The sequence below is a fragment of the Aspergillus sclerotioniger genome (assembly GCF_003184525.1).
Source record: "Aspergillus sclerotioniger CBS 115572 chromosome Unknown BO94scaffold_53, whole genome shotgun sequence".
NCBI lineage: Eukaryota > Fungi > Ascomycota > Eurotiomycetes > Eurotiales > Aspergillaceae > Aspergillus > Aspergillus sclerotioniger.
In genome coordinates, this window is record NW_020291043.1 from 103,981 (window position 1) to 125,103 (window position 21,123).

The window sequence follows — 21,123 nt, forward strand, 5'->3', positions numbered from 1 at the left end:
ACTGCAGCATGGTGGAGCGCGTTAGCAAGACACAGGTGTAGGCTCATCAACCTGCTCATTAAGCTGCGTATCAAGCTGCTAAATACGGTCACAACCTTATTATATAGAAATAAAGAGATCATTTCCTAGAGCCGTGCGCCTTCTTACTTTCTTCCTTATTTTCCACTCATTTTCAGCCCGTAGAACCTTTATTTCTTGTTAGAGAAGAAGGTTCGTATTTATTACTATCTGCACAGCTTTTTCAAGATGTTAAATATGAAAGACTGGACTGCTAGAAAGTGTTCTTTTCTTTTAAAGGCTTCTTTATAGCCTTTAAACCTTACAATCAATCTAGCGAGAGTTTTGAGATATTTAAAAAGCCGATAATATTAAATCTTCAGTAAGTAATAGTGGTGTTAATATACGAAGTTAAAAGATGATTTTTTCAAGAACCCAGTCTTGATTAAATAGCTTAAGACCAGCTCCTATAAAACTGTTATATATATTTTTTAAAGTAAAGACTTCTTTCCGTGTAGAAGGATATAGATATAGAAAATCCTGTTTATCAATATAATTATTTCCAGCCTTTATCATATCTTTAATTAATTTGCTATATATATATTTAAGCAGTCCAAAAACACTTATATTAAGTAGCTAAAGAAGATAGGATATATACAGAGACATATAAAGACAGATAAATATATTCTCTCTATAGAAAGTATCAAATTCTGCAGATTAGTGACTTAAATAACCATCAAGAATAAGCAACCATTTTGCACCAGTTAAATAGAGCTTAGAAAAAGGATTAAATACTTGTAATAACCACTTTAGACCTATTTCATCTATTATCCAGCCATTGGCACTATTAGTAAGCCTCTAATCTAAAAAAAGATTAGACTCTTAATATTACAGAGCCTGATATTCTTTCTCTTTTAAGATAATCACTAATAGTATAATAATTCTCTTAAAAGTCACATATTTAATAATTATCACCAATTCGTGATTATCTTAGATGACTCTTCAAGATCTTTCACTACACTCTACTGCAGTAATAATCTTAGAGATTATACAGAATCTTATTATAAAGCTAGTCTTATCAAAGTTCTAGATATCATCTTTATATATACTATGTTCTTGAATAGCATCGCGTATAGTTTCAAACCATGACTTTATTATTTTTAGATCCTCTTACTTTACCTGCTGATATAAAATCCTTTAATTATATCTTATATATAGCTCAGGACGGCGTTTAATAAATGAATAGGCCCAGTTAACTCTAAAAACTGTAGTCAGATCTTATATATACTCACAAAGTAGAATCTGCGTCATTCCACGTAGAAATTCGGGTCGAATTAAGAAGCCTCATTTATCTGCACCTAAAAGTCTCTTAACAAGGACGTCTTCTTCAAGAACTAATAATTTATGGCCACTAACGCATGTTTCTGTACATGATTTCTTTCCTCGAAGCCGACAGCGAAGAGTGGCTTCTGATATATGAAATATATCAGCAACTTTTTGATTTGACTGGATTTTTTTATTTTTAATAGCTAAAATAGCCATTTGTAATCGGTTTTCTTGAGAAAGGGACATTTTTATCTAATAGATATAGAATGGTGACGCGTTGAAGTGGTGTTGTTGTTGAATAATTTGAGGTGGCGGCAAAACTGCGTCACACGGCCGTGTGCGTCACTCGGCCGTGGATTACGTTATTTTTAACTCCTCCTAACTGGCAGGACCCGGGATAATTATTAATAAGTAATAAAGATAATGTATTTCTTTATAATAAAAAGTTAAGAAATAAATATATCTAATTATTATCTTATTTTGCTTTTAGAGAGCTTATTCCCTGCTTATCTAAATCAAATAATAAAAAAAGTCTTAATATAAATATTTCTCAGTATTAAAATAATCTGTATAATACTGAAAGAATTATTTAAGAATAAATATCCAGCTCAAGATTAATATAAGTTATTTGAATATAAAAGACTTATTATATATAATATAATACTTATTATAGTTATACATAGTTAAAGCTTGTACTAATAATTTTATTTTATAAATATAAAATACTATAGGATGCTATACTGCTTCAGATATATGAATATAATAATTATTAATATAATTTTAAATCTTATTATTTCATTAAACATTGATAGTTATATAATCTGGACCTTTATAAACATATTTATGAATATAATAAATAATTTTATAATTATTAATAGATTTAAGATTGTAATAAGCCTGCTAGTAAATAAGAATATATAGATTATATAATATTATTTACTTATTATTAATTTTAATTTAAGAATATTTAGTATTACAAGAATTATTTACTAAAAATTAAGTTATAAGATTATTCTAGTACTAGTAAATCATATTATTAGTATTACTTAATACTATCTATTCCTGAAAGAGCTTGAAATAATTTTTTAAATATATTAATATACTATTATACTTCTTTATATAGAATAAATTTAGATTGTAGATATTATACAGGTAGTATATTATATAATATTTAATTAAATTATAAATAATTTAATAGTAGAAGTTCTTATCTTCACATAGCAGCTCAGCACATATAATATTATTAATCTATTTTATTATAAGAAGATATTCATTATAGGAAAGCTAGATAAATATATAAATATAAGAAAGCTTATACTTTTAAAACTTAATAACATAGATATAAGTATAATCAAAATCCAGTATATTATTCTTTTAGATTTTATAAATTATTTATTAAAGCTTTTTATCAAAAATCTATAATATTAAATCTAGACAGTCTTTCTAAGTCTAAATAAATATTCTATTATTATCTTAAAACAGTTTACAGTCAATCTCTGGTTATAAAGAATTAATAATAAAAATCAAGAAATAAATTAGCTTACTAAATTTATATATAATTATTATTAAATCTTGATAGTATTATTATATAAATCAGATACTGTTAGCACAGAATACAGATAGAATTATATATTATTTAATATTATTATTATTATTGTTACTATAGATTAATTTAGTAATCATCTTATAAAGATTTATGTATAAATATTTTTAATTATAGTATAAATAATCAAGCTTTAAAAACTTTACTGCAAGCTAAAAATTAATAATTTATTATTAGAATAATAATCTTTTATAATAAAATATATTAAAATCTTCTTAGCAGGTATATAGATGATATTAAATAAAGATTTAGAAAATTATATTAATATTAATATATAGTTAATTACTTTGAGTAAGACTTTAAAGATATAAATATTAATAGTGGCCAGTATTTTTAAATAGATGGAATAATATATATTACAGAATATTATAAAGTAGATATAAATAATAAATATAAGTAAGATATTATTAATCTATCTTATTAATATTAATATTTGTTTAAAGCTTAATAAAAAGTATTTATATTCATAAAATATACTGTAAAAAAAGCTAGATATCACAGTAACTTGACTTTTCTTATTTTTTTCATTAATTATATTAGGTAGGAAGCCTGCTATCTTTATATCTAATATTAAAAGAGTATATATATAACTATCTGTATTATTAATTATTAAATATAATTATAGATTAAACTATATATAAGAAATATTATCCTACTACTAATTAAGAAAACCATGCATATGATAAGAAATTTATTAATAAGGATTATTATTATAAATATGTTATTAAAGATATTGAATAATATGACTCTATAATTAAATAAATATAGGATTTATTTTTTTATATCTTGTAAGTATGTCTTCTAGATTAAGTATATAAAGATTTATATACATTAGAATTAAAGACTCTAGTAGACTAATACAGTAATATATATAACAGTATATTTTAAAGATATATATATATACTTATTTACAATCAGAATAGAATCTATTTTATATTTAGTTAAAATATAGATGAAAATTATATTTAATATTTATTTTATTAAAGTCTGATATTATCTATGGATCAGGATTAGAAAAATATATTTTAAAAAATAAAGAAAAAAGCTGATAACAGATATATATATAAATCTGGTACTAATCTTTATAGTTAGTATATTAATATTATTATTAAGAAATCTGGATAGAGTATATTTAGTATATTACTTCTTATAAATAGTATGACTTGCTACTTAATAGAGATTATATTTTGCTAAAATCTAGATAGTATCAAGAGTAATATTATATAAATTATAATATTAATATATAATATATTCGGATTTTTCTTAAGTAACAGTCTCAATACACAGAGAATAGTAGATATTAATTATTCTAGTTAATTAAATCTAATTAGTACAGTAATTATAAAAATAGATACAAGTAAAACAGGATATAATCAAAGATTTTAGTGATTAATAGAGATTAAATATATTATAAATATATTTTTAAATAATACTATTATATAAAGATATATATATCCCTTTTTTCTAGTAGATATTATAACAGTAAACCAATATATATAAATCATTATATAATAGTAATATAATAACATATATTATATAATAATAGTATAAAGTAAAATCAGTATAATAAAAGAAAGTAATTAGCAATTTAAAGATATTAGTAATAAGATATAGATAGTATAATAGTAACTGTATATCTCAGAAACTAAAGATTAGATTTATTTAACAGTCTAGATAAATTATATTATTAGTAAAAGCAAATCAAGTAAGAATATAAGAAATAAATAAATAAACTCTGCCTTTTAAAATCTTTATTTTAAAAAAATATTATTAATCTATATTTCTTAAAGTATTCAGCTAGCTATATCTATACTTATTTATAAATAATTATATCAGTAACAAAGCTAAGATATCTTTTATATTAGTAATTAATATGATATATTATAACTAATAAGTATTATTTTGATACTATTACTAATATAATAATTAGATTTAATATTTCTGAAAAACACCGGGTATGATAATACAAGTTTAATTTATTAAGTAACTAATATAATAATTATTTTAAGTATTACAGTCTGGTTAAAGGATAGCTTATTTTAAATAAGTAAGATAATTATATCTATCTAGTATACTAGTATACTTTTATTCTAAATTTACTTTATTATCTGTAATTTCTCTTTAACTTTCTTAATGATTATCTCTATTATTAGATATATCTTACTATTCTTAATATTATGTATAATATAATATCCAGTTAGTTATATAACTTTAATAATTCATATCTTGAATATATACAGAGAATCTTTATATTTCTAGTCAGAAATATTTCAGAATATAATCTACTTTCTGTATAGCTATAATTTAATAATCTTTTTTAATATACTATATTTCTATACTAACTTATATACTCGAGCTTATTAACTAAATTAATATTATAATTATATTATATAAGATATTAATTTATATAAACAGGTCTCTAGTCTATATATAACATATAATAATACTATTTTTAATCTTTTATAAATAGTAATCTTATATATTTAGACTTTTATATCTATACTAAAAATATATATAGTTCTTATTAATAAGATATAATTAGTCTTTTTTTATTATATTATACTAGAGCAAGAAGCTGTAAAAAGAATATAGAATATCTTTAATAAATTAATTAACTTTATAATATCTTATTAGTAATATAGATAATCCAGCTTTTAAAGAAAATATAATAATAAATTTAGTGATAAGACTCCAAGTTGAATATATTAAAAAAAGATAAACTCTATATTACTACTAGTAATATAATCTATGATAATAGTTAAGCTAGTAAGGACAGTAACAGTTATAAGAATAATAATAATAATAATAATAATAATAATAATAATAATAATAATAATAATAATAATAATAATAATAATAATAATAATAATAATAATAATAATAAAAGCAGTAGTAGCAGTAATAACAGTAATAACAGTAATAACAGTAATAACAGTAATAACAGTAATAACAGTAAAGTATTAAATACGTTAATCAGATTTTATATAATCAAGATGAAGTTTATTAAATTAATTATTCAGATATATAGATTCTCTAAATTTAAGAATTAATACTTTAATATTACTTAAGCAGTAGTATGATTACTAAAAGAATATTAAGAAAATTATTATTTTTAATTCTGATTAAAGTATATATATACAAAGTCTAGAAAAGCATGTTCAAGAAGTTAGTAATCTTATATAAAATATAAAGAGATATAAATACTATATTAGATTATTAAGATCTGTAGCACTTTCTTTCTAATATATAAAAAAATCAAAGATTTTATAATTATAAAGAGTATCTTAGCAGCTATAAATATATATTTAAAAAAATATAATATACTAAAAACCTCTGCTTGTAATAAATATAATACTTAAAATCCTGATAAAAAATAATTAAATTTATATAAATAGAGAAGACTATATAATCTTTAATATAGTATTTTTAATACAATATTCCTAATACAGTATTTCTAGTATAATTTTCTAATATAATATTTTTTATATAGTATCTCCAAAGCAATATTTCTAAAGTAATATCCTTAAATACAGTGTAGCAGTAAATAATAATATAAGAAATTAGTAAAATATAATAATTATTTAGAAATAAATAATCTAAGAAAGATCTATAAAATATATTAATAAAGAATACAGTAATAGCAGATTTTTAAAAAAATTATAATCTTAATAAAGTAATTATTCATACAGTACAGAACACTGGAATTAGATTTTTAAAATAAGATTTACTAGTCTCAGCCTTAATTTCTAGATTAAAAAATAATATTAGTATCTAAACAAACACAGTCTTACTTATTTAGATAAGAAGAAAGAGATCTTATATTTAATCAAAATTTTTATACTTTAACTTATATAATCTTATAGTCTAAGTGGTAAAATTCCAGATTTAAGATTACCAGCCTAATCTAGTAAGTAATTAAAAATTTAAATAATTTAATTATGTTAACTATCTTGAGTCTAGTATATCTGAAAACACCCTCTATTATAGTACTAAAATTAAATTAAGACTTTTTCTAAAACTAAAAAGTAAGGTAAATAAGATAGTCTAATATATATAAAGATAATATACCGCCATATTAAAAACTATATATTAAAACTATTTAATATTAAATTCTTTATATATAATATATATATATATACTATATTAAAGTACCCAGTTTAATTTTTATAGTTGCTAGAAAAAATTATTTGAGAATCAGAGTATAAGTACTAGTATAATCAGAAGAATAAGCTATCTAATGATAAAAAATATATATATATCAGTAATCAGTATATACAGAGAAAACTACTAGTAAAAAATAATTAATAATTTATTAAGTGATAAAAATGAAGTCTTACAATAGATAAAAATAAATACTAGCTATATAAAGCTAATATTGAATATATATAAAGATATAATTATATTAAAAGAGAGAAAGAATAATAAGAAGTAATAAGATACAGAATTACAGAAATAAATAGTAAAAAATAAAGAATATTAATTGATTTATTATATTAATACGGAACAGCACACTGCTATAGTATAATAATAATTATTATTTTTAATAACTATTTATCAGAAATTCAAATCTGACTCACACCTTTCTTTTTTTAAGATACTATACTATCTTTACTATACCAACACTACTATACTAATACTACTATAAAAATACTACTATAAAAATATTACTACAAAGATACTACTACAAAAATACTACTATACTAATTTCACTACGCTGACTCTACTATACTAACTCTATTATATCAACTCTACCTTGCTAATTTTACTACAAAGATACTACCATGCCAACTCTACTATATTAATACTATTATAAAGTCTGAGATGGATGTTACAGACCCCTGCTAGCTGAACAACTAGTGAGGCGGATTCGCCAGGCAGAAAGCACCAATAAGGGCAGCGCTCGGGTAAGACCGAACTGTTATTGGGGATTACCACTACGGTGCCCGGAACGGTTACACATCACGTGACCACGATGAGCATGTCACCGACAAGCTACGACATGTCAACGCTACGACCAGGACATGGCAGTGACATGAGATAACATACCAGTGGTATAACATATCATGACAACGACATTAGGAGAACGGATATATAAGGACACTCTTTCATATACTTAGCTAGTTCTGTTCTTCATGCTCAATAATACTGTCTTTAAGTAACCATACGTTTGGAAGCTTAGCGACAACACTCATCCGCACTTACTTACGGATAGCTGCGCAGCACTATTCAGCCTTACTTCTCTTCTCTTATTCAAGACCAGTTATTCCTAGATAGTCATCAGCCTGATACATCCTCAATTCAGTTGGAAGGTACGTATACCAGTGAAGCTAAGCTAACAGGAACAGGGAAGCGATCCTAGGGTTTGACAATGGATAGCAATATCTAAAGCAGATATAGATACTTAAAATAGATATAGATACCTGAGATAGACACGGATATCTAAGATAAACACAGATATTTAAAATAGATATAAATATCTAAAGTAAATATAAACATCTGAAGCGGACGGTAATATCTTAAGTAATTAATAATATCTTAAACAGATAGTAATATGTGAGTAGTAATAGATAGATAAAATAAAATAATAAGTAATATAGATATAACTGTTAAAGAATATTGAAATTAAAATTTAAAAAAATTATAGAGATAATAAGCAGAATACAGTATAAATAGAAGAAAACAGCAGTATCTTTAAAGAAATAAAATGTTATTAAAAGTAAAACAGAGCTCTGAAGGTTAGTACATATATATAAGTAGTATAAAAAAGTATTAGATAATATATAAAGAACTGTAAAGATAGAGACGTGATATAAAAAACAGTTTAAAAAATATATTTTATATTAAAAGTAGAGATGATATTGGAAATAGGAGCGGCAGAAAAAGAGAGCAGCAAGAAGAACAGTCTGAAAGATAAAAATTTTAATAAGATAAATAATACAGTAGATAAAACAGAAAGCAGTCAGCAGAACAGTAAATCAGAACATGAGATGCAAAAGATCACAGGTGAATGCGAATATATATATATGATATGGGAATCAGATTTATTAAGCAGAGAGGATCTGTCGAGCTGTGGCCGACCTTCAGGGTTGAGTATGTAGTAGTGTTCGCGTCTGCGCCCGCATGGCGTAATCATAATACCGACGGTAATGATATAATATTATGAGGCAACAAATGTCCTTTGGTCCAAGATACCTGCTGTGTGATGCGGGAGTCCCACTACCCTACGTCAGTCTCTCCCACAGTATACCTATGCCTTGGTGTAATTCTGTACTGTGTAGCGAAACCTCCTCCTTTCGGCTTTACGTGCTGATCACGAAAGGATCCATCCCCCTTCCCCTCTAATTCGGTTGATCCGGGTGCGATCAGTCCGTCGGTCAGTTCTCCAACCAAAACGGTACAAGTCCTATCCGAACCTCCCGATCGGTGCAAAGAGTGGGCCACCACTGCATCGCATTTTCAATTTGCCTGTGCATCTCTCTCCCTTAGGTACCTATTGTGTACTACTGTATCTGCCAAGTGTGCTCATGCACTCTTTTCTTCGATAGAGCTTACTACTCCGTCAAGTGCGCCCAGATAACTATTTGAAACCCAGGTATCTATATATATACTTTACTGAGTACCCAATGACCTTCCCCCAAGTTGGCTGCTCTTCAAGCAACTTAACTCCCAAAACGCAGAGCGAAGGCCTAGAGAATTGCGTTCCAGAAATGTTCGTTTGGTATAAATGGTCAACCGAGAACCTCGAATTTCAAACTTGCTTCGTCCCTCTGATACGCACCAGTCAGTCAGCATCAACTCCAGGCCGACAATACAGTTGCCTCGAATGAGTTCACGCATTTTTTTCGCCAAATCTGCTCTGGATTTCCATATGGCCTAGACGGGGGAATACTCGGTCGCAAGTCTACTACCCTCACAAGAAGGCACTACCAAGACCAGCTTGTCTTATGAAGAGTCGCAGCCCTCTCTTTGAACCTGGCCTTATCATAGACGCCCTAGGGATAGTATTTCGTTCATATAAGGAAAAAACCCTCCATGCCCTATAGACTGAGGAACAATATGCACATACGTGAATGATGGTTTGAAGATTTTAGGATGTTATCATCGTTGATGGTTGTTTAGTTAGATATACAGTGTCTTGAAAGTTTAGTTCCGGCCATACTCCGACACAAGTGATGAGCCTCATGGTAGGAATAATGGAAGAGTTGCTACCTAGATGATGAAGGGGAAGCGGAAATGTTCCGGGGTGCGGAACTTCCTCGGTTGCTCCTACCATTACCATCCAGTCCCTTGCCTAAGCAACCAACTACGAATGACCCCGGATCCGTGGTCTGAGATGCCCGGCTGATTTGCCCCGGCCCTTGGGGAACCTGGGGTAAAAGGCAAGGCAGCAAGTAAAATCGCGAGTCCGCCAGCGCTGATATTTCCTTGCAGCGGAAATGTTCCTCCCTGCAGGAGGGCAAGGATGACGAGTCCGAGACGCATCACATGGATACAAGGGTATGAAGCTGCGTTATATCAGTTGATCTGCTCCATCATCAGCTTTGGTATTTGATAAAGGCTCAACGGCGACGAAGTGACCCAGCTTATTCATCATGGCCGTCGCGGCAGTTCTATCTTTCCTGCAACACAGCATCATTAAATCCCCGCTGCAGTCACTGGCTGCAGCCGCCGTCATTGTCCCAGTCCTCTATATTATCATCAATGAATTCGTTCGAGCGGAAGCTCGAGTGTCGGGTCTCAAGGGTCCTCGGGGTCTTCCTCTAATCGGAAACCTTGCACAAATCCGCAAAAATGCAGCAGAACAGTATCGCATATGGTCCAGGATATATGGACCCGTGTACCAGATCCAGCTGGGAAATATCCCGGTTGTTGTCGTGAACTCGGCCGCGGCAGCAAAGGTCATTTTTGGAAAGAACGCCCAGGCTCTGAGTTCAAGGCCTGAATTCTATACTTTCCACAGAGTAAGCCAGACCCTACACCTGTTTTAGTCTTTTCCGTCTTTGTTCCCCCCTCCCTTCATCTTTCTTGCTCATGAACCCGGCTCAAAGAAGTCAACCAGATTGTGTCTAATACCGCCGGTACAACAATCGGGACTTCTCCATACAGTGAGTCACTGAAGAGGCGCAGAAAAGGCGCAGCATCAGCTCTCAACCGTCCGTCCGTGGAGTCCTACCTCTCGCACCTAGATGTTGAGTCTAGATCTTTCGTGAACGAACTCTACAAGTATGGGGACGGCGGAGAAACACCAGTGGACCCCATGCCGATGGTTCAGCGTCTAAGCTTGAGTTTGTCATTAACTCTGAACTGGGGAGTACGTGTGGCATCACAGGAAGAAAGCCTATTCTCCGAAATCACCCATGTTGAGGAAGAGATCAGCAAATTTAGGAGCACCACTGGCAACCTCCAGGATTATATTCCTCTATTACGACTTAATCCGTTTAACGGCAGCTCGAAGATGGCCAAAGAGATGAGGGACCGACGTGATAAGTATCTCACTGCTCTCAACCGAGACTTGGACGATCGCATGAAGAAAGGCATCCACCAACCCTGTATTCAGGCGAATGTCATTCTCGACAGAGAAGCGAAACTGAGCTCCGAAGAGCTTGTCTCAATCAGTTTAACCATGCTTTCTGGAGGGCTCGACACCATCACGACGCTCGTGGCCTGGAGTATTGGTCTCCTTTCTCAGCGGCCCGATATTCAAAACAAGGCTGTAAAGGCAATACGAGAAATGTATGATCAAGATCAGCCATTGTGTGACCCCACAGATGATCAGAAATGTGTGTATGTCGCAGCTTTGGTGAGAGAATGTCTGAGGTACGGCGTCTGGCAAAACTCCAGACTTGAATTCCAAGTGCAATCATGTTGATGATATACAGGTATTTCACGGTGCTTCGTCTTGCGCTCCCCCGGACTTCGATCAGAGATATCACGTATAATGGCACAATGATCCCGGAAGGCACGGTGTTCTTCCTAAATTCATGGGCCTGCAACATGGGTAGGTTGTTAGTCAATGGAAGACTCTATCGTCTCATAAAATTCATCAGCTGACTCTGTCTCTCAAAGACCCTGAAGTCTGGAGTGACCCGGAGGAGTTCCGACCAGAACGATGGATCGAACAACCAGATGCTCCTATATTTACCTACGGGATGGGTTATCGCATGTGCGCTGGCTCACTCCTCGCGAACCGTGAACTATATCTTGTCTTAATGCGCACCCTCAACAGTTTCCGCATTGAGCCACTCGGTAAGGCCGATTGGCATCCCGTTCGGGGCAATTCGGATCCCACGAGTCTGGTGGCAATTCCTCAGAAATATAAGGTTCGATTCATTCCTAGGGGCGGAAAGGCACTTATAGATGCACTGGGATAGTGAATGAATGACTGGCGATTGGGGTTGAGTTGATGTGAAGCGTCGCTGCCACGATCAACTTCGAATAATTGCAAACTTCCAGAATGAAGGCTATCTTCTCTTAAACGACGTGGGATCGTATTAAGGGGAAAGGAGCTTCCAATTGACATCGACACCTACCTGGCGTTACATTACTGAAGCTAGGATTTCCCCCTTGGAACTTAAAATACACTCAAAACGTACCCTTCTTTGGTTCACCCTGAAGGATCTGCGCCTTGAGAAAGACAAGCATGCGAGTTATATTATGTTTAGAGATTACTTTCAGTCATTTTCCCTGGATAAATATTGCGGTTTGAAGAGTACTATATATTCTTCAAGCGATAACGCACATTATACGGGTTGCAAGGATGGTGGGGGCGGGGAAACGTAGTAGATGACTGGTTTTTGGTGCATCGGGTGGTGATAAACTTCGAAATGTACATCTTCGAAATGTACATAGGCTGTGACTGTATACTTGTATTCCCAACTATTATTTTCTCGTTTCCTTCGGTTCCCCATAGCTATCTCCTAAGTAGTGTCTTCTTTGGTTTTTTGTTTTGTTACTTTTTTGCCCTTTTTCCCTGCTTAGTTGCTTTCTTGTTTGTGTTGGTCATGCCAAAAGCCACACCGCAGACCTGCATGCGACCCAGAAGCGCCAAGTTGTATGATTGGTGTGGGGTATAGATCTTCCGTAGGGTAGAGATGGAGATAATGGTATTGAAGGGTGACTGATCCTCTCAAATGAGCTGGATAGTGGCAATGGAATGCGACAAGTTCGACCTGCTTGTCCTGACCAACGCAGCCACTCTGTCGTATTGAATAACATATGATAGTCGATACATCATAGGGGTAGATATTTGGGTGGGCCACAGCTCCCTTTTTATGATGTAAAGCGTCTCTTTAGATCACGGACATGATCAAAACTGCTTGCGTAATCTCGTAATTCGTTCTTAAACTGACCTGCAGCCACGAAGGGCTGCGATGAATTGCTATGGATGGAGGAGAGCGATGTCTGTGAAGAAGACGGTGAAAGAACTCTGGTGGGATATTGGAAGCCAGATGAACTGATGGGGAGTGCGTCGATTTTTGTGAGGGAGCTGGTAACAACTCGCTCAGCTAAACTGAGGGCTCTGGTTGGTTGTGGGCACACAATTGCATGCGACCCTATCCCCTCCTTCGAAACAATATCTAACTCGGCTAACCTGCAGGCTTGGGAGCAATAGGGTCCTCCCAAAGTCTGGCGGTCACATGCAAGACAGAAATCAAGGGACCATTCCGTAGCCATCCCGGCTGATAGATGAACGAGCCAGTGACCCGCCTCTGTTCGCAGATAAGGGAAGGAAATGGGAAGGGGGAGACTTGAATTAAAGTAGTTGTTTCTCTTGAGATTGAGGAGAGGACGGGGAGACCGGATGTGCTTTGGGTGATGATGACCCGGGGATGTGCGTCAATCCCTATCGGGGTATAAAAATAGTCACAGGTATCAATAATTTCAATTCTAACTGGCAGAGAAAGAATTGGCAGAGAAAAAGTTCGTGTGAGGTATGATATAAGGTGCAGGGTTTATATGAGGGAGGGTCAAGGCTGTCACACTATAATAATCCAATTCGATATCATTCTTGCGAACCAGCTAGGTCACGCAAGGCCAACAACCTAGTACCCAGGGTTGTGAGGGCAAATCCCGCTGGTAGACCAAGGTCCGTATATGATGACAGTGGATGGAGTATACAGCGGTATGTCAGGGAACCGTTATGGCGAAAAGATGAAGGGCGGTTCGGGAACAGATTTCTCGTCCAGTGCGTAACATGACATTGGGCTGGTCTGTCAACACAGCGCCGAGTCAGATGGTAAGTGAAGGAGGCAGTGGGCTATGGTGTGGATATATATAGGTGGACGGCCACCTCAGGTGCCAGTGGCATGCACCCACCTCCTTCAGGAGAAAGAGGGGAATACGGTTTGTTTAGTATGTATCACTATCACCAGGTACCTTATTGCAGATCTGCAAATTGGTAGGTACTTGCATACCCGTACAAAGTACATACAATACGTGTGGATGTATCTACTGTATGAGATAGCACGTACTCCTACTACTACCGGATTTAGTACTAGCTGTAGGCGATGGATGGGCTGTAGGCACAAGGCACATTGTTGGGGCGGGGCCGAGTGGGGTAAAGAGGGGTTCTAACTTCGGACCCAAACTTACGTACTACTTAGAATGTACATAAGTAGTAAATTGTGATGGTCTCTTGCCATATATAGCCTAGCTGATTTTTTTTCCAGATGCTTTTCTCCAATATTAATAGTACTTACTACAAGGTGCAGGGGGTTCTAGACGGTTGGACCACCTAAGACCAGATAGATATAGCCCCCCCCCTCCCAACTAAAGTTAGGTGGCGGTTGAGTTCTGAAGGTCGGCAACACTTTACTAACTTGTCAAATTCTAAACGTCCCGTGGTCACTTACTTCATACATCAATATGATGTGTATCTACCATGTGTATGATACACTCATATATCAATTTAATATACTCTGTATTATAAAATTTATAGTAATACACAGTACGAAGTACCAAATATTTAGATTCATGGTGCCGAAGGAGGATCAATTCATAGTATCTACCTAGCAGATGCCCATCCGGGATTGTTATTAATTAATGACTTCTTCGCCCTACCCGCCCATCATCATCATCACGCAACGCCAACTGCATTGTAAGGTGGGGAATAGCCGACGGCTGATGTACTTCCAGCCCCTCAATTAGGTCTACGTACTAGCAGGTTCATCCCTAAATCAATAACACTTTTTGCTTATCACACCCGGGAATGAGCTTTGAATTTAGGGATAGGGGTTTGCTAGACCCTCATAACATCCAAAATTGTGTGTGACTTCCACAAATAGTATTAGTAAAAGTAAGATGCCATAAAATGAGAAGAACTCGTTGATAATCCCTGCAGCTTGATCTGATTGGTACGGAGTTGAGTTAATAGTCTTTTGCTCATGTATTTTAATGTCAGGAGAGAAGGTGTAAAATCATTTGTTAAATGAAAAAAACCAGCTATAATATTTCTAAATCAAGTTTGGAGAAGCTGAATATACATAAGGCTGGGGTTGTGGTTTAGTGGTATAATATTCCCTTAGCATGGGAGAGGTCCGGGGTTCGATTCCCTGCAACTCCATCTTTTTTACTCGTTCTGAGCCTAGTACTCTATTCTGAGATCAACCCACCATCAATCACTAAACTGCAATCAAAAATGGCTGAGGCGATCTATTCAAATGAACTTTTAGGGGTGAAATATTACTGCTAGGTAGATACTCGAATTGCGTTGTTTGGCTAATACTTAGTTTAGTGTCCTTCTCTCAGCTCGCTCGCTACCACCTTGTATAGATAAGAAATTTTTATGATGAAGCACTTATGATGGGGTGTGGTTTAGTGGAGACTGGAGAGTCAGGTTGATTCCCCGCAACCCCTTTATTGTTTGTCTTGTTTGTTTGGTGATCTAGAATATCACCTTGTTGGCAGACTGGAGGAAATCCACCGGTTACAGCAGCAAGATAACTGAACATTAGTGTGATTCTTTACATCATACAATCCAGCCCTGATACTCTTGGGCGTCATCTATAAGGACATCTATGTTTCTATTACGTTATTGTCATAATTCCCTACCCTTGTAAATGATATTGTTTGCCATAATCTAAAATCCAACAATATAGTTCGAGATTGCTATAGTCTGCCCAGCATAACGAAAATTCACAAGTATCCAGGGAAGTGGCAGAGAGCCTTGGCAATATCACACCCCAGAATGCAGTAGACAATGTCATCACCCCAAAGTGCACCATAGACAAGCAAGATCTGCCATTCTTCTCTTCCACGATACCACTAATTCCAGATACTCTATCCTTCACAGAAGGACACGATAATATTTAGAGAGGTTCAGATTGCAATGACCAAGCCAAAGCTTCCCCACAACCCGGCGTTTGTTGCATAGAGCGTTGCTTCCCCAGAGAGTAAAATATGGTGAAGCTGACTGCGAGGACGGTACCTAAGACCCAGCTTGAATCTTGCGCTTTCGAGTAGGTATAGCCATGGGCTCATGAGTGGTTGGTGTTGCAGTCAGATCCATTGAATTGCTCTATCAAGCTGGCCATGTCCCATTTCCTACCAATGTGCTTCAATTCTGGTTTCTACGCACCCCGTGTCTCGCCATAGAATGCGCATGGACACGAAGGGAACTTCTAAATTAGAAGGGTTGACTTATCATGATCGTACGCCAAGAGTCATTAATTACCCGGCTTTTCCTGCTTCGCAACAGGGATTCGCACCAGTGTGGCGGGCATAGGAGAACCATCTGGTGCTTTTCGAGTGGTAGAATCTGATCTGTACTCTGCCGGGTATTCCATACTCGCAGCTTTCGCTGTGAAGGGACAACGTCTCAGCAACTATTGACAAGGAGGCTTCTCGAGAAGAGACCAAACTTACTTGAGGCCATGCTGATCGCCCGCAGTACATTATCCCAGTTCGCAAGGACACAAGCAACAGCTAAAGTCGATAGGAAAATTAATCAGGACAACTCTACCCGGTGTCACGGTTACCGACAAACCTTCTGTGCCATCTTTAAGTGTCACAAGTTTGTCCTGTAATGCCTTCATCTGCGATGCGAGTGCTTCACTCATATCACAGAGTTGCCTCAAGTTGTCTAACTCGGCACGTTTTGATGCGATGCGGGTTGCTAGGACGGAGGACTGCTGTTGTGTGATGCTAGATTGCTGATTTGGCTGTCGGGATGAGGATGCTGAAGCTCCTGCAGGGAACATGGCAGTAGAACGAGACATATATGCCATGGCTAAAAATAAATCCCTACGGGCAGAGATTGAATAAAGTGCCGATATTCTCGAGGCGGCAGAGGGGTATGTAGACCCCTTAGATTGCACGGTTGCCAAGATCCCTACAGTTAGGGCTAGTAGATGCAGTGATTAAATCTAGCACAGCAACAAGATCAAAATTGATGGAAATGTGGGGGTGTAAGAACACTATCTGGGGACAGGTGCAGTGAAGATTGGTGATATAGGTAGGTGGTAGGATCATCAGAGCGTCGCGGACCGGCGCAGGCCCGCTAGTCCTGATTGGGACAAATGTCAACAACCTTAACTGTTTGTTATCTCGGGGCACCCACTCACACCTGTTTACTTTGCCCCGACAAGTTGGACCACAATAAACCCTCGTCGTTTATCATTGCAGACAAATAGAACGAATTGTCGAGGGCTTCTCTGGTTCGATGGAACTCTGGGTGATTGGCTGCCTACAATAAAACGAGACGGGACCGGCAGTCAGTGTTGCCTCCTTATGCAGGTTATGGCTCGCTTAAATGAATCATCAGCACCAACTGAACATATCGAGGCCCGTAAGCATCCCCTGAAAGTTTCAAAGCACATTGTTGAAGCTGACATGCACCTCATATAAGTGAAACGGCGATTTGTGCGACAGAACCGTGAGATCGCCCGGGTCAACTCCATACAGTCTCTTCGCATCCGCAGCCTCGAATCTGAAATCTCTCATCTTCTTTCCGAAAACGTCTCGCTTAGGGAGCAGGTTATAAGACTTAGTCAGGATATAGAGAGATACGAGGCTGCCCGGTTGCTCCAGGATGGGGTTTACGACATCAAGACAAGACTAGACAACAAGTTGGCTGAGCTGAATAATTTAGTGGCTGACCTGGGCGCACTTCCGCGCAGACTCTGCAACAAATCAACAGAAAAACCTCCATCTGCAGATCATACCCGGTCAATCTCAGATTGGAGGCCCAAGTCCACCGATGACGAGCTAAACGTCAGGCAAGATGAAAATGGGAGGCTTCCAGTTATCCTGGAAGACAAATGCTACCCCAGAAGGACCGAGTAAGCAATTATGACCCCGAGTCTTTGATGTATGTTGCTCACTGTTGATAGGTCTCAAGATCTGCAGGACATGGAGGTTAACGGTACTGATATCATGCGTATTCCCAACCTTGAGGGGCCCGTGGCCATGCAGCCAGACGCGGAGGATGACGGCCGCTCGTCTAATAATTCTCACGATGCCGAGGACGATCAGTCTCTGAGCTATGAAGCACACATATCAACCGACGATGATGCATTTTTGCCTCCCACACTTGAGACTAGGAAAAGGAAAAAGCACAATCTCGCACAAATGAATGTAGAGTGCTCTAATGCGGATCCCGGGCCATCCCCGGTACGAGACGACTCGGAAGCTAGAATGAATCCTGGGACCAAGCGCAAGTTTTCCGTACATCACGGCGATAGGCTAGAGTCGACACCGACTCACAACGACAATCTACTCCCAAATCTGCAGTCTCCCTCACCAGTGGGCAGGGCCGGGCATTCACTATCGCCTGGTAGTGAGGGTACTCCATCAAGAGGAGAGATCCAGCCATCGAAGGAGGGGAATATAAACTACAGGCTTGCGAAAAGGAAAGCACTAGAGCATAGTACGTCGCGTTCTATCCTGATGTGGGGTTTCCGGCAGCTGATGAGGAGACAGGAAGCACCAATATTAGCATACTCTTACCTGGAAAAGAAGATGCTGCAGTTGCACAAGAGCCGACGGATAAGGTCACTACACCACGATTAACAGGCGAGAGGGGTGGCAAGGGCGGATTATCCCCGATATCACCCAAAGTGGATATAATTAGTGCACAGTCAAGGCGGACATCTATATCTGGACAGTGTCGACTCGACCAACCCACAGATGACAAGGAACATAACGGGCACACCATTCAAGAATCAAAGGTGCCAAAAATAAAGCCCGGTACGCAATCACCATCGGGGCCAACAACCCGAAGCGAATCAAGAACATCAACTTTTGTGCCTTCTGAGCCAATGAGGCCTGCGAGACGCCAAAGGGCCATTGTAAGCTACACAGAACCGAACTTGCGAGACAAAATGCGACGACCTACGAACGAGTTGATAGCAGCAGTTGGTGACCGGCCAAGACGTATATCTGGTTCTCTTAATGCACGATCGGATACAACCGATGATGAAAATCTGGTCAAGAATGAAAAGTGGAATGATCGAAAACCACGACATTCGGATTTCACAAGCAAAGAATCCAAATTACAGACGATAGAAACGCCCACCAGTCTTTGTACACAGCAGATGAATGTTTCCGAGAGAAAACGCAAGACTTCTCCGGCAAGCGAAATTGATATCACGGCATCCCAAGGGATTGCAACTGGGGCGCACCCTCAGTGGGTGGCTAAGGAATGCAATGACGAGGAACCAAAGGGTACAGATGATCATACCGAGACGCAGCCGCCGTGGAAGATGGGCAATAATACAAGGAATCTTCCAGCTAATGCGTGCAAAGAAAGACAAACTACAGGTCGGCAGCCTAGACGACATTCCTCACACCCTGAGCATTCCGGGGAAAACAGAAGTCAAGCAGCAGACCAAGACATTAGGAGCATAAAAAGCCAAGATGCTTCTCCATCAGAGGCCCGAGCAAAGAACCCAGCTCCCACAAAGACCCTTGAGGAATTTGCGATCCTGAACCCTCAGGCACTGAAAGCAACAGAAAGCACCCACATACACTCGTCTGCTACGACTCTGACGGATGCAAAACGATCAAGGCGCGGGCAGCGTGCTGCAGCTGCAGCGGCTAGGAGGAAAAGCATGATGTTGTGAAATATAATTCCTAGCTGAAGACAAGCGGCGCCTACATTAGCCGGTCACCCATAGATCACAACAGGAACCTTAATTAGTTAAATTTGCCTTCCATTAGATATTGATGGGGATTGGCCCCCGGTATGGATCCCATGTGCCATGTATATTGGCACAGTCTATTTTACTTTCGGTGCGCAGTACTATGACGGCCCAATGTTATCCAAGGAAACTCGCCATACAAGGCTGGAAAAGCCGTGATAACGGACTCAGCTGGTAAGTATCGGATACTGTATCTCCGATTGAGTACGAGACTCAAGAGTTCGAGGTCTACGGGATAAACCACGTCGCTTGAGAAAGAGATTAACATCATCAGTCACTACAAATCGCAGTAGTGCCCTCAGACTTTAGAGCTTGCAGGCAAATCACGGCTTCACTCCACACGAGAAGAGCTCGAGGGTTTTCAGCGGCCCTTCGCGGTTTTGGGCATCTTTTCGTAGGCATTTGGGCTTGGTTTTCGCTTCGCCTTTTTTGCATGGCGATGGGCTGGTCGTTCTCCTCCTGGTGAAGCCCTTTGGTCACAAGTGATGTGATTATCGTTTTGATTTGAAGGCCGGCGCTGTCCTGACCTTCTATGATAGCCCGATTCGCTGTCGCTATCTGTATCAGAATCAGGCGCACTGGAGTCTGAGGACTCGGATTCTGAGCTACTGTCGCCAATAGACCGGTTTTTGTGGTAAATGCAGCATACTGTCCCATGAGCAATTTTCACATTAAACGTTAGCCCAAAATCAAAAGTATAACCCATCACGCATTGATTTTACCTTTGGAACTTTTCTTCCCCATTCCTTCGTTGTCTATGACATCTTCACTCCACCGTATGTGTCGAGATGTGCTCTCGTCCTGATTGAACGTACTAGCAGCGGGCCCATCTCCTGCTCTTAACCGCAAGGTGGCTGAGACAAGAACAGCTGATGGATTGTTGGGATGCTCCTCGGTCGATTGAATTTGAGAACTACTTGCTGCCTCTGACGGGACCTGGCGAGTCCGAGACATGGTTGTAAGCCGCGATTAGTACGCAGCTCAGAACGCGAATGAAGGCGCCAGTTATTAGTTGGTAAGATTTCGAGGGGTAACAAAGAAATGGTGTGTTGTATGTAA

At 36.8% G+C, this 21,123-nt stretch overlaps 6 protein-coding genes and 1 non-coding gene across 7 annotated transcripts; 3 read left to right on the forward strand and 4 right to left on the reverse strand.

Moving 5' to 3' along the window:
* Positions 1–9,165: 9,165 nt before the first annotated feature.
* BO94DRAFT_540712 (uncharacterized protein) lies at positions 9,166–10,142 on the reverse strand. Its single transcript, XM_025612975.1, has one exon. The coding sequence runs from the start codon at positions 9,761–9,763 to the stop codon at positions 9,536–9,538; it is 228 nt and encodes a 75-aa protein (XP_025461605.1). The 5' UTR covers positions 9,764–10,142; the 3' UTR covers positions 9,166–9,535.
* Positions 10,143–10,518: 376 nt separating this feature from the next.
* On the forward strand, positions 10,519–12,297 carry BO94DRAFT_479643 (cytochrome P450; the record flags this gene model as incomplete). The annotated part of the gene is made up of 4 exons (XM_025608751.1): positions 10,519–10,887; positions 10,986–11,743; positions 11,806–11,924; positions 11,993–12,297. 4 exons carry the CDS (start codon positions 10,519–10,521, stop codon positions 12,295–12,297), a joined length of 1,551 nt encoding a protein of 516 aa, XP_025461606.1.
* An 898-nt stretch (positions 12,298–13,195) lies between these two features.
* BO94DRAFT_479663 (uncharacterized protein) lies at positions 13,196–13,600 on the reverse strand (the record flags this gene model as incomplete). The annotated part of the gene is made up of 1 exon (XM_025608752.1): positions 13,196–13,600. The coding sequence occupies one exon, from the start codon at positions 13,598–13,600 to the stop codon at positions 13,196–13,198; it is 405 nt and encodes a 134-aa protein (XP_025461607.1).
* A 1,816-nt stretch (positions 13,601–15,416) lies between these two features.
* BO94DRAFT_t306 lies at positions 15,417–15,488 on the forward strand. Its single transcript has one exon. It is a non-coding gene; the product is annotated as a tRNA-Ala (tRNA).
* Positions 15,489–16,590: 1,102 nt separating this feature from the next.
* Positions 16,591–17,151, reverse strand: BO94DRAFT_561439 (DASH complex subunit DAD2; the record flags this gene model as incomplete). Its single annotated transcript, XM_025614216.1, has 3 exons — positions 16,591–16,724; positions 16,790–16,849; positions 16,911–17,151. The coding sequence occupies 3 exons, from the start codon at positions 17,149–17,151 to the stop codon at positions 16,591–16,593; spliced, it is 435 nt and encodes a 144-aa protein (XP_025461608.1).
* Positions 17,152–17,653: 502 nt separating this feature from the next.
* Positions 17,654–19,986, forward strand: BO94DRAFT_551573 (shugoshin family protein; the record flags this gene model as incomplete). Its single annotated transcript, XM_025613548.1, has 4 exons — positions 17,654–17,711; positions 17,772–18,204; positions 18,256–18,791; positions 18,830–19,986. 4 exons carry the CDS (start codon positions 17,654–17,656, stop codon positions 19,984–19,986), a joined length of 2,184 nt encoding a protein of 727 aa, XP_025461609.1.
* A 439-nt stretch (positions 19,987–20,425) lies between these two features.
* BO94DRAFT_479725 (PPP1R11/YPI1 family protein) lies at positions 20,426–21,018 on the reverse strand (the record flags this gene model as incomplete). The annotated part of the gene is made up of 2 exons (XM_025608758.1): positions 20,426–20,712; positions 20,787–21,018. The coding sequence occupies 2 exons, from the start codon at positions 21,016–21,018 to the stop codon at positions 20,426–20,428; spliced, it is 519 nt and encodes a 172-aa protein (XP_025461610.1).
* Between the last annotated feature and the right edge of the window lie 105 nt (positions 21,019–21,123).